The 13,779-nt window shown below is 40.8% G+C and overlaps 1 protein-coding gene across 3 annotated transcripts in view; it reads left to right on the forward strand.

Annotated features, from left to right (window-relative positions):
• fbln2 (fibulin 2) overlaps positions 1-13,779 on the forward strand; it is a 72,329-nt gene that overhangs the window by 37,612 nt on the left and 20,938 nt on the right. For all 3 annotated transcript variants that reach the window (XM_082533533.1, XM_082533532.1, XM_082533531.1), the window contains exons 3-7: positions 1,840-1,963; positions 2,992-3,121; positions 3,756-3,936; positions 8,788-8,997; positions 10,684-10,803. In XM_082533533.1, the coding sequence (XP_082389659.1) occupies positions 1,840-1,963; positions 2,992-3,121; positions 3,756-3,936; positions 8,788-8,997; positions 10,684-10,803 (765 nt within the window). The remainder of the gene's footprint in view (positions 1-1,839; positions 1,964-2,991; positions 3,122-3,755; positions 3,937-8,787; positions 8,998-10,683; positions 10,804-13,779) is intronic.

Below are 13,779 nucleotides of genomic sequence, written 5' to 3' on the forward strand. Positions count from 1 at the left end.
CGCACAGAGCAGCCAGGCTTGCTGTTACATGCTCACCGGAGGGAGGTGGTGGTAGAGGGGGGCATTGAAGTCTCTGTTGGGAGCTTGCGGTGTGGCAGAGATGGCCATTGATCAGTGGCTGCCAAATCGGGATCCTCTTGATGTGGACAATCTTTGCTTGCAATCAGCTGAATGGAAGCAACAAATTGAGCTTTTTTTTCTCCCTCTTTTGAGCATCGATAGTAATTTGTTGCTGTGAAGTTTAGAAATATGAAATGCATTCATTCAGTTGTGGGGATTTAATTGGTTCCTGGTTTCAAATGCATTCTATGCTCGTTTCCTTCAGTTGATGGCATTAAAATTATGACATTTTTTTCCTCTGACTAAATGGATGGCAATTGAGACGGTTTTAAAGAGGAGCCATTACTGGGATTTTATTTTGGTATTCCCTCACTGAATGACTAAAATGGCCAGTTAAGGATTGCAACTGATTTAATTTACAGAGCCATCATGCCATCCTCAATGGGAATCAGCTCTGCGTGAGAGAACATCTCTGATCCTCACTCCCAAACACAGAGAACTACAAGCTCGTGGCCCTCACTTTTATCTGTTTATTTGATTTTATTAACTCCAGTCAGAGGCACTTTAATTAGAAAACCTCTGGTTTAAAAGTGGCAAATCATAGATGTGGCACAAATCCAAAAATGGACTCTCCAAAAGAGGGAGAAGCCAAGCAGAGAAGACGATTCTTCAGAACTTGGTTTAACTCTGTCTTGCCAAAACAACCATAGCCTCCCCAGAGAAAGTAGGATGACAGCATGCGGTGCTCAAAAACTCGGACATATTAGCTAGTATTAATGGAGACTTCTTAGATATGCACGTTACCCATGGCATATCCTCTAAATACCCCCAAACCATCACAGATGCTGGCTTCTAAAGCCAGATGCCTCAGGCCACTTTAATGAGCTCACAGAAGGTGGGAGTTTTTCTGGATTTGGTTCAGAAATATTTTTATCTTGGAAAGGTTTTAACATGTGTAGATCCACTGATCACTGACGAGGTGTTGCAACAAACATCAGAGGCATCAACCAGACATCCACAGTTTACAAAGTTTAATTTTCTCTATGGTTTTGTGTCACGTGTACAGAGATTTCTTTCAAATCTAGGTCTGTCGTTGATGGTATTTTGAAAAAAGTTCCAAAAATGTATTTTAAAGCATCTTTCTCTACGTGTCTATGCAGTTTATCACACAGTGGTCAGTCCTTTTACCTGTTTGTTTCTGAAAGGCACAGACTGATGAAACCTTTTGGAAATATTTGCATCAAAATGACACAAAAGAGTGAAATTGCTTTCAAATCTTTTCCTTAAAATACTTTATGGATTTTCTTGTACTACCTTCTCAAATAGTGTTTTTGTTAGTTTTTACTATAATAGCAGTCAGGGAAAAATATACTATTGGCAAAGAAAATCTCATCATCTTCTGGCACACTGCCCGGAGTCCTGTATATATTCACAACCCTACCAAAGGACTCTCATTCAGCTTTTAAAAACTGTGCCGTATAGCTGAGTAGGTTATTCAAGACCTGATCAAAAAGGGAAAAAAATCCAGTAATAAAATGCACTACTGTTTTGTACCTCTTTAGTCAGCTGGAGAAATCTTTAAGGCACCGTCGAGGGCTGCTGCAGTCTACTAAATGTTTCTGTCAGACAGCTTAACGTTTTCACTGTTCTCTTTGGGCTTCTGTCTGCTCCATACAGCGTGCACACATGTAGAGTACTGCTGAACACTGCTGAACTGTTTTTATTCCATCAGTCATGTGTGTGCTGACATATGCATACCTGCATGTCTGCTGTCTGCAGATCCAGGTGTGTCCTCTGAAGACCTGCTGCAGACCTGCTGCACTGCTGGCCAGAGATGGGCCTCTGAAAATGGTCACTGCAAGAACATGCCTCTGCTCACTAATGACAACGTCTCTGTTTGCAGGTAAGTAACATGAGAGCATGAATTTTAGTTATACAAGTGTTCTTTGTGGTAGCTGCTGCACACTAACTGTACACATGAACTACTTACTCATCGTGCTGCACATCATGCAAAGTATGAGTTACAGTCAGGATAATTGAACTCTCACTGCTGCCATTTCCTACACTGCCCCATAGAAAATACATTTTAGTGCAAAAATGACCTTTATTACCTTTATAATTTAGACGTTTTGAATATACTGCAGTTGAATGTTGATAACATTGTAACCACTGCACGCTGTCTTATATAAACTATATCAGAATACCATCATAGCTGATTTAACTGATTTATCACAGACAAATAACGAAATGATAAAAATAGTGAGCTACTGTGACCGCTGTCATCAGTTTGAAGTGTTGAGATGAGCTTTTCCACATTCTCTATCTATAAACACATCTGACAAGAAAGAGACATATCTACCTATGAAACCACACGTTCATTTGTCAATCAAATGGACTTTCTTGAGCCCAAAAAAGTGAGTGAACCCGTTAACTTGTCAGGAACGAGTTTCCCATTAAACAACCACAGATACGTGGAAGCTACGTCTTTCACTTATACTGTCAGGAAGGGCTGGGGATAGGATTAACCTGTTAACATCAGAGCCACAGGATTGACCATCACTAAATTCATCGTGGATGATGTTTCTTTCACAGCAAAGAACAGAAATAAAAACGTATAAGGAGTTGCTGCTTGGGTTATATGGAGCACACTGTTTTTCTTCTGTGTAACATCAGACGGTCATAAAAGATGTCTGAAAAGTAAAGCCGCTTTTTGCAACTCCTTTTTTACAAAAAGCCATCTGGATGTATAGAAGTCTATGAGGACAGCACCTGTGACCTCAGAAACACTTTTACTAACTTGTTTATGTCTCCATTATTTATATAGTTGACATTAATATGCATAACGAAGAATTTACTTTTAACGTATGGAGTAATATGAAGCACAAGAAAGTGCTAAAATACTTGCTGTGTGTGTGTGTGTGTGTGTTCCAGTGTTGCACAGAAGCAGTGCTGTCTCAGCTCTGTGAAGGAAAGACAGTGTGAACTAGGCGTGACCTCAGCCAGAGGTGGAGACACCTGTGACGTGGATGAGCGGGACTCGTGTCTAGATGACTCCTATCAGGTACACACAGTAGAAGATTCACAGGGAAGAGGAAGGCAGTTGAGTCATGACAGATGGTGAACAGATCCACCAAGTTCTCCATGAAGCAAGCACTTTTGCTGACCAGAGGCTCACTCTTGTTTTGCTTTGTTAACAGAAACGGGGAGAAAATTCTGTTTTTTTTTCTGTCACAATAACATAGTGAAAGTTGCATTTGCCAGTTGAATTCTGAACTTAAACCACATTAGAATTTTGACTTATTTGAAGAAAACAGCTGCGAAAGCTTTTAAATTAAAATCTTTAATGTCGAAGTCTTAATTTGAAATGCAACATTTTCTACTTTCTAAGTAGTTGAGTTTTACCTTGTGGCTAATCCACCTGAGTTAAATGTTCCGGTATCAGGTCTTCTGCTTGCTGGGTTTTAGAGGATGGTTGCAAAAACCAGGTTAATGTGTGGTTTTCTTTACAAAACATGACGCAGCTGAAGTCCTTTGCAGTGCGATAAAGCAGCTTGCTCATCTGTTTCTCTTTCATGCTGATGTTTACTAACCAGCAAAAAGCAGAGGGCCATAAAGTGAGGTGATGATTAGAGATGTGAACGACACCCCGGTGATACTCTCCTAACAGGCTATGCTATTGTTGTGCGGACTGGCAGGTGTGCTGCAGCTGCTGTGTGCTTGGCTTACGTGTTCGCAGTGAAGGGCGAGGTTGTGATGCCCACCAGCACCTAGGCTATCCATGCGGCCACATCTTCCTCACTTGCTGCGAGGAAGGGGATGCTCTGAGCCTGTTGAGGAGAAAGCAGAAGCCAAGACCAACTGCCCTTCCCAGGAAAGGTATCTGTAAACCACTGCACAGTCAATTTCCACCTGGCAAAACACGTATGTTATGCACTTTGCACGTGCTAGGACTTATATTATGTATAATAAAAAACAAGCAAAGGAAGTGGCAGGTGAAACAATGTAGTAATTATGACTGAAAGTTTCAGAACCTTTGTGAACTGTTCTTTCCTGTCTCAATAAAAATATTCATGTAGTGAGGTTAGTGAAGTTAGCTATGTGCCCTTTGATCCATTCCAGTGCATGGCCTACCACATGCTCATTAAATTCAGCAGGTGCTATGTTAATTATCACAGCATGTCACATTTTTTTATAAAATAGGCTGCAAGAAGCAGCGAAAGCAAACACCCGACAGTCTTTTCAGTATGTCCAACAATTAGGTTTGAAATAACATGCCACATTGTTATTCCCACATGAATCGGGGGAGATTCTATCAGTCTAATTCATCTTTTTTTACATTTTATTCCTCTTCACGTTTGCTTTTATTTTGGGATGGTCAGTAAAGAGAAATTTGGGGAATGTCTTTGTTTCCCAGTCACAGTTCTGTGATCCAAAATACGAAGAAACAGAGATTGAGTGTAAAACTCTTTAAGAGTATTTAAAGTTACTTAAGTATGAAAAAATAAACAAATACATTCACAAACAGGAGATATTTTACATCCCGCATATTGCTCCTGTCTGTTTAAACTTTTTGTCTGTGTAGGAACTTTTTAGAACTGAACAGAGACAAGTCATTGCAGGTCAAAGAAACCAGAGACAGAAAAGGTTCATATTTGCCATCCTTTTCTCAGAAACACAGTGAGCAAGTCAGGAATGTTGCCATCAGTTCGGACATTCAGTTCAACTAAGTTCAATTCGCCTGACAATATTACAGAGAAAACAATCAAACAACCTGCTTTTGGGCAACATTTGGTGACATTGGGACGGAAAACACACTTTTAACAGGAAGAAACCTCCAGCAGAACCACACTCAGGGAGGGGAAGCCATCCCCCATGACTGGTTGGGGGTTAGAGGACTTTATGCTTTATCAAAAGGGAAATCTTGGATTCTCCTGAATCCAAACTGGGAGCTGAAAGCTTTGATATGATGCTATGAGATCTATGGTGATCTTATTAATATGGCATCACATTAATAAGATTGCTGGAAGTGCTTTCTACCAGAATCAAGAATTTAAAAAACTCTCATCTCAAAGTGACTTGAAGAAATTTGTTCATGCAGGCAGATCATACAGGTTACAATACTGTAAAGCTCAGTGTACCAGGACTATCCATGAAGCATGAGTACATGGCTGAAGGAAATTCACTGGTGTGCGCCGGCAGTATATCGCTGACTTGCTCAGTGTCTGTAACTCAAATGGACCTTTCAGGTCATCATGTGCAAATAATTTAACTGCTCCCAGAATTGGATCTAAGTGTGCTGAGGGTGCTCTTATTACTGTGGTCCTGTTCTTTGGCTCAAGCTACCCACTGACCTTAGATCAGTCACATCTATGTGTGCATTCAAAAACAGACTCACAGTCTTTTTAATCTCATAGGCTTACATTTAATAGCTTTTGTCTGTTTGCATGTTTGTTATGGGTTAGGTTTCTGTGTTTTTATCTTTCATGTTAAGCACGTTGAGTTTATGACACATACACACTCCTCACCAACTTCTCACGTATTTGTGGCTACTGGCAAAACTGCACTACAACAGCAAGCAGTCCAGATCTGAGCCATCAGTATTTTATTCTCATACAGGCCAATGTCAGAGGCTCAGGGTTGATCGGTCAGGAGTCACGTTACCGTGCAGAGTAATGGGGAGCTGTGATGAATCAGGAACAGATGGCAGCTCGGGCTGTTGTCTCTCTACTTGGGCCAGCAAAGTTTTCCTCTGTCTTTGATCCAGCGGGTTGTCAAGAAGCTCAGGTTTAATGCACAAGCATTTCAGCAAACCTTTGCTTTTCATTCCATCTGCAAAAACATGACTGCTTGTTAACATTTCACTGAATATGACCTACATACCTTGTTTGCAGCTGTAGGCGCTATTAGAAGGGATTTGCATGTTTTTCATCAATGACATCAGATTCGTGATGGGTGACATAAAACTTTTTACAAAAGCAGAAGAATCATTCCATAATCATTAGTTTGCGGTTTGGAAGACCCTTTTCCGGCTTCTTAGTTTTATATATTGGGAACAGACACACGGCATGGAAATGCAGTTCATTATTTTCATGGTTGTCCTTTAATGGGAATAGTTGTTTTTTAGTACGATGGTGAGGTAAGGTTGGTCTTCTCAACGCTTTAGGCTGTTATTTCATTCACAACATAAGAGGAATTCCACATAATCCTGCCCTTTAATAGGCTCTGCTTGAACAATCCACTGCAGCTCATTTCCTTTAGCTTCCAAAAAAAGTCTGAATGATGTCATTCTGAAGTGGGAATCAATTAACCTGCTGAAAGCTTTGCAAGGTTTTAAGGTTGCAAAAACTAGTGACGTCCATTGAGTCTATCTAATAATTCTCGCAAACACCCTCACAGCAAAGATGCTTTTACTGTGTGAGTGTATTTAGAATTTTAAAAATTGCATGAGAAGCAACTGTAATTATTTCCAGGGGGGATATTTTGAGTCTTATGACTCACTGCCTTTTAATTAAAGCAGGAAACATTTAATCCTCTGAATTTAAACCCCAGGTAATGACTGTGAGAGATATTTTTTAAAACCCACATCTGGACATATTATTGATAAATTATATTTTTGCAATGTATCTCTCCATGTCTTCTGGCTCAGGGGGTTGGGAATCGCATCTGTAACCGGAAGGTCGCCGGTTCGATCCCTGGGCTCTCTGTCCTGGTCGTTGTGTCCCTGGGCAAGACACTTTACCCTACTTGCCTACTGGTGTTGGCCAGAGGGGCCGATGGCGCGACATGGCAGCCTCACTTCTGTCAGTCTGCCCCAGGGCAGCTGTGGCTACAACTGTAGCTGGCTACAACTGTAGCTGCCTCCACCAGTGAGTGAATGAATAGTGGCATTGTAAAGCGCTTTGGGTGCCTTGAAAAGCGCTATATAAATCCAATCCATTATTATTATTATTCTGTTCTACAAAGGGAAAATGCATCAGTAATAACCTAAATCCCGAGCTCAACATTTATGGACATTTTTTTTCCAGTCAGCCTTTATTTAGTCCAAAAATACTTTGCTTTACAAATTTAGCCCAAAGCGGCACGTACAGCAGCCGTATTAAAGCCTTAAAATCTGATCGAGGATGCACCTGCCAAGTCATGTGACCATAAAGATTTAGCAAGATTGAACGCAGTCTTGCTTGAATATTGGATAATGGATAGTGTTGGATAATGCAGCATACAAGTTTAGCAATATACATTTATCACATCTGCATATCTACTGTTTGAGATAAAACACTTTGTTTTCAAGGTGATCTCAATCAAGTTGGGTCATTATTAAGTGTACGAGGCACAGCGCACTTTTCAGAGAGACAGTTCAGTAATCAGAGGTGTCACAAGCACAGACATTCATTAGTTAAACAGAACTACACAGACCTGTGTAAAAGTTGATGAACTGCTAACTTTTAGTTAGCAGACACACAAACAGTTTGTGTGTCTGCTGATGTTTGTTGGTCAGATAGAAAGGCTCCATGTGATCGTTGATTCGTTGATCGCAACCCTTTCCTGATGCAGGTTCTGCGAGAGGTTTTTTCCTGCTGTCCTGAGTTTTTGCTTGTGACTGTCACCCAGTTCTTGCTCAAACAGGGCTGTCTGATTGTTGGGGTTTTCTCTGAATTATTGTAGGGTCTTTAAATGAACTCAATTCTCAACTCTAATATCAATGCTTTCTAGTCGTCAGTGCTGGGGAGTAACGGAATACATGTACCAGCAGTATGTATTGAAAATACAAAATATGAGTAACTGTATTCTGTTACAGTTACAGTTTAAAAAGGTGGTATTCAGAATACAGTTACTTTGTTGAAGTAAATGGATTACACGGCGGTACTTCCCTGTTTCATATGTTAGGCTGCCCCCTCTCTATATTTGGTAATTCCACGCAGGTGGAAACCCAAACAAAACAATGTCTGTGTCTCACGGGCCACGTCACTACCACTTGTGGCCCGGAGGTGGCGAGGTGGAGAAATATTTTTAAAAATTATTATTTAAAAAATGATTTAATATGAAGGCAATAGGCAGAGTGTTACAGGCATAGCCCTAAAGAATGTAGCCTTATGGGCAGTGTAGTCCGTGCTGCAGGGAGAATGGACTGCCATACCCGTTACGTTAGAGCAGCCTTTCAACGCCTCTCTCTGTCTCTCACTAGCAAAGTTGACCCAGACAACAAAGTGAAGCTAGTTTTTAGCTACGAGCCCGACACAAACCCGACGTATTAGCCAGAGGTCCCTTTACTACGGTTCGGAGCCGTGGACCTGTTTTATATAGTCTTCTATACGAGATCGCTGCAAAAAGTGCAGCCTTACCTAATGTCCACCGACTGTTACTCATTTATATTAAGATTTAAAAATCTAGTTGGTGTTGGTTGTCAAGAGCATGATCATTTATTAAGTAATCCAAAGTATTCAGAATACGTTACTCTCATTTAGTAAAGAACATTAAGCGTTCTATAAATGCAATGAGGGTTTCACAGTTGACTTTTTACATTTGTTTTCATGTAAAACTAAAACAGGAAATGTATAACTGCACTGTATAAACACACATACACACTTTGAATTTGATTGTAGGGGACGAGCAGATGTTGTTTTGTGTCTTCAAGTCAGTTTCATTAGATAAGTGTTTGGAATAAATACAGAAAATCTGGTTCCTAATCTTACACCCCCCCCCCCCCCCCTCCTCTCCACGGACTCCCAGTATCAGACAATAAGTTCCCCAAGGAAGCCTTCTCCATCAGTTCCACAGATGAAGCTGCCAACACTGTGGAGGAGCAGGAGGATGTTGACGAGTGTGAGCTCTACCCTGGCCAGCTGTGCCAGCACACATGCACCAACATCTGGGGCTCCTATCGCTGTAGCTGCCACCAGGGCTACATCCTGCAGCTGGATGGACATTCGTGTGCACCAGGTACAGTAGCCCGTCCTTAAAATCATAATTTTAATTTCATATTTGGAGAAATCCAAGGCTTGACAAGATTGTTGTGCTGTGTTTGAAATGCTGAACAATGTGTCATATGTAGTTATATATATCTGTCATGCACAATACACAAAAACATGACATGCACTAATTGCATAGAGGCTAAAGGAACAGGGTTTCCATGTGTTTGGTAGTATAGGTACATTTAAACATCTCAGGAAGAGCTGAAAGTGACAAATGGACATAAGATTATTTCAAAAGGAGTTTCACTACTCCCATTACTCTAGGCATATGCTTTATGTTGGGGTGCTAGCAGGGTGATTGAATATGAGCTGAGAGAGAGCTCAGTGGAGCACTCAGAGAGCGCAACTCCTCTCGAAGGGCAAGGGCTCTACTAAAACTTTGATGTTTTATGAGGGTGGTTAATGACATCAGCCTGTTATGGCGTCATTATGACATCTTAGGTCATCATATTGAAAAAAAAATGATTGTACAGCTCTCTCTTGTCATGGTTTCTTTAAATATTTTTTCAAGGCTAATTTTGACCTTGGGCACTAACAGTGAAGGTCATGGTCAAATGCTTAGTCAATACAGGTACTTATTTCCCCCAAGATCAAGTATTTTGTTGCAAAGTTTGAAGAATATTCATGAAAAGCTGTGGGTAATATAAAGTTTTTACTGATTTTCATATTTGGTGTGACTTTGACCCGATTTTCATCAAAATGAAATCAGCTCGAGCTATTATTGGCATCTACCATCGCACAAGATTTTAAAATGATATCTTGAAAACTTTGGATGCTACACTGCTAACAAACAGACAAATGAATGCTTTGTGTATTTATTTTAGAAAAATGACACCGTGAGAGTGGTGTATAACAATCAGCCATGACATAAAAACCACATGCCCACTGTGTCCATGACCTGTCAGGACATGGACGCAGTGTCTCCGAGGTTCTTCAAGGACAGGTTAGGCTGTTTGGGACCACGTGAGTTTGAGAACTGGATAAGCACTGTTTTTTTGAGCTGTTCAAGTATTATTGCACAGCCATGAGCTGGTGTGGGGCTCTTGGGCTGCAGCAGTGCTTAGGTGGGTGGTAGATGTAAAGTAACATTTACATGCATGTCAGGAACCAAGGTTCCAAGCACTGGACATAATGAGTTGTGTTAATTACTTCATTTGTCACATTATTTGAAATTCTGTGCCTGTCATATTTAGTTTGACCCTGTGCTACTTCGGTTTAAAAAAACTCCACGTGTTCAGAATTCACTGACACGAGATGAGGCAGCTGCATAACAAAAAAGTATTTTACTTCCACTAAAAGCTTAAATGCAGAAATCTCAGTAAGCTAATCTATGGTTGTGCTGTGGTTAAACCAGCAGCAGATTTGATCGCCATCATATTTATGGCCCTTGGGAAAAAGATATTTAAAGAGGAGTATAACAAATCCACCCATTACGACCTCAAATAAAAATGTTCATTTATTCATAGAACTCTCTCTGCTCCATAAAAGAGTATAATGACAAAAACACTCAGCATGGGTCAAATGATGTCTTGGAATATTGCTCGTTTTCAAATTTGCTGCATATATTAGAAACATTAAATGGTAGGAACGCAGTAGCCTCGGTTAGCTGGACCGCTACATGTTTCTCACAGTCTGTGCTGTTGTTGTTCTGCAGTGAGCTTCAAGGAGGACAATGGCCTCAGAGAAGTTGACGGTCCAGCTTTTCCCCCCACCACCACTACTACTAAAACTACTACAACCACCACCAGCTCCTTTAGCCTCAATCCATGTGCAGGTAATCTAAACACTGGACCACAAAGCAAATGACATCACTGGGACAACCTGTCTCGGAAAGCAGCTCTGATGTGCAGTGAGGTGGCTGTAAGTCAGGTGGTAGAGCAGGTCATCTACTAATCAGAAGGCTGGTGGTTCGATCCTGGGCTGCTGATACTAACTTCAAGTTGCTCTCTGATGCATTCATTGCAGTATTGAATGTATGTGAATGTTAGATAAAAAGCACTGCATAGAAAATGTGCTTGGGTGAAGAAAAGTGCTAAATAAGAATCGCTCCATTGGTAGAAACATCAACTGATCCCCAGAGAGCAGACACGATTGACCATAATCTGGAACATACATCTTGGTAACAGTGCTGTCAGGAGTTTTGTGGCGTGCAACAGTCTTTGATTAGTCTTTTGAGGAGAAGTCTAACCCTTGGGCTCAAACGTACTCGCTGTGAGTTTGGTTCAAGGGTTAGAGCAACTGTCACCTGAACTGTAGCCCATATGAGGTAGACCCTGAATCAGCTTCATCAGTCAGGTTAAAGGTCAAATGTGTGTCATATTTTTTGCTATTTGGATCCTTTTTGCCACATTTCCAATAAGATATCATAAACTGCATTATAGTTGTTGTAGTTGTGTCTAACTTCTCTAAATATCTTTCAGAAATTCTACTTTATTCTTAACTGAGACCCACAGGACAGCTATCACACATGTAGCATAATTAACTTGAGTAAGGCAGTAGTCCAGGCAGGTCACACCCGTCTGTCATGTGCTAATAAAAAAAGCTTCATAGTAGCTTTTTTTCGTCTAATTCTGCAGCCGAGGGATAAAGAGTGGAAATGTGGTTGTAGGTGAGCATACGGTGTGGCTCCTCACACTGTGCACGATGAAAGGACACTTTTTTGTAGGTGATGTCCATATGTTTTCCTGATGCTTCAAACTTTTCTTGATTTCTTGTGTTAAAAGTTATTTTGTATAATATTAGATTTTCTGCATTCTGTGTAGCAGTAAAGATAGATTAAAATTATTGGGTTAGTAATCTGTCGCCTGTGTAACCTGGAGAGATGAATGCAAGCTGTTTTTATTGCATCCATACACACGACTTCCATTATTTCTGTCACGGTAATTTCAGTTGTAAGACAACATATTTTTTATTAGTGGGCATTTTTTGTGTGTTATTTGTGTTTCACAGTCAGATTAAGCTCTTATTAAACCCCCAAACAATGTAACCTCCTTTTTGGGTGTACCTAATCATTCAGCTAACTGGATAAACTGCTCCAGACATAATGAAGGAGGCCAGCAAAGATATTAAAGGCAAATGCAAAAGTTGCAATGCAATTGTCCCTTAAAATGTTGCCATATCTGGAAAAGATTTATGACAGGAGCTCAAAAACACAGCTCAAACAACTCGAGATGTAGGTCTATAAAGCAATAATGAAGTCTAATATAATATATTGGACCAATAAATGTTATAAATATACCAAAGTCAAAGAGAGAACATTTGCAGTCAACACAGCTGGTCTCTTATATTATTCATAGATTTACTTAATATATCAATATCACCAATGTCAGAATATGACACATGATTTTTGGCTCTGCTATGCTTCTCCACTGATCCCTTACTTGGCTCACATTTTCTGTTAGTCTTTGGACGCTGTGTGCTCTAAGCCATCATAAATGATGACCCAAGCAATCAGAATATATATTTTTTTCAACACCATGAAGTCCAAAGAACACACCAGACAGGTCAGGGATAAAGTTACTGAGAAATTTAAAGCAGGCTTAGGCTACAAAAAGATTTCCCAAGCCTTGAACATCCCACGGAGCACTGTTCAAGCGATCATTCAGAAATGGAAGGAGTATGGCACAACTGTAAACCTACCAAGACAAGGCCGTCCACCTAAACTCTCAGGCCGAACAAGGAGAGCGCTGATCAGAAATGCAGCCAAGAGGCCCATGGTGACTCTGGACGAGCTGCAGAGATCTACAGCTCAGGTGGGGGAATCTGTCCACAGGACAACTATTAGTCGTGGACTGCACAACGTTGGCCTTTATGGAAGAGTGGCAAGAAGAAAGCCATTGTCAGAAAAACATAAGAAGTCCCGTTTGCAGTTTGCCACAAGCCATGTGGGGGACACAGCAAACATGTGGAAGAAGCTGCTCTGGTCAGATGAGACCAAAATGGAACTTTTTGGCCAAAATGCAAAACGCTATGTGTGGCAGAAAACTAACACTGCACATCACTCTGAACACACCATCCCCACTGTCAGATATGGTGGTGGCAGCATCACACTCTGGGGGTGCTTCTCTTCAGCAGGGACAGGAAGCTGGTCAGAGTTGATGGGAAGATGGATGGAGCCAAATACAGGGCAATCTTGGAAGAAAACCTCTTGGAGTCTGCAAAAGACTTGAGACTGGGGCGGAGGTTCCCCTTCCAGCATCAACAACCCTAAACATAAAGCGAGGGCAACAATGGAGTGGTTTAAAACAAAACATATCCATGTGTTAGACTGGCCCAGTCAAAGTCCAGATCGAAATCCAATCCAGAATCTGTGGCAAGATCTGAAAACTGCTGTTCACAAACGCTGTCCATCTAATCTGACTGAGCTGGAGCTGTTTTGCAAAGAAGAATGGGCAAAGATTTCAGTCTGTAGATGTGCAACGCTGGTAGAGACAGACCCTAAAAGACTGGCAGCTGGACCTGCAGCAAAAGGTGGTTCTACAAAGTATTGACTCAGGGGCTGAATAATTATGCACACCCACTTTTCAGTTATTTATTTGTAAAACATGTTTGGAATCATGTATGATTTTCGTTCCACTTCTCACGTGTGCACCACTTTGTGTTGGTCTTTCACGTGGAATTCCAATAAAATAGATTCATGTTTGTGGCTGTAATGAGACAAAATGTGGGAAAGTTCAAATACTTTTGCGAGCCACTGTATATATAATTCTTACATGTCAAAAACACATCCTGTAGGCTTAAAACAAAATCC

This window comes from Aulonocara stuartgranti, assembly GCF_965226115.1.
Source record: "Aulonocara stuartgranti genome assembly, chromosome: 5".
Taxonomy (NCBI): domain Eukaryota; kingdom Metazoa; phylum Chordata; class Actinopteri; order Cichliformes; family Cichlidae; genus Aulonocara; species Aulonocara stuartgranti.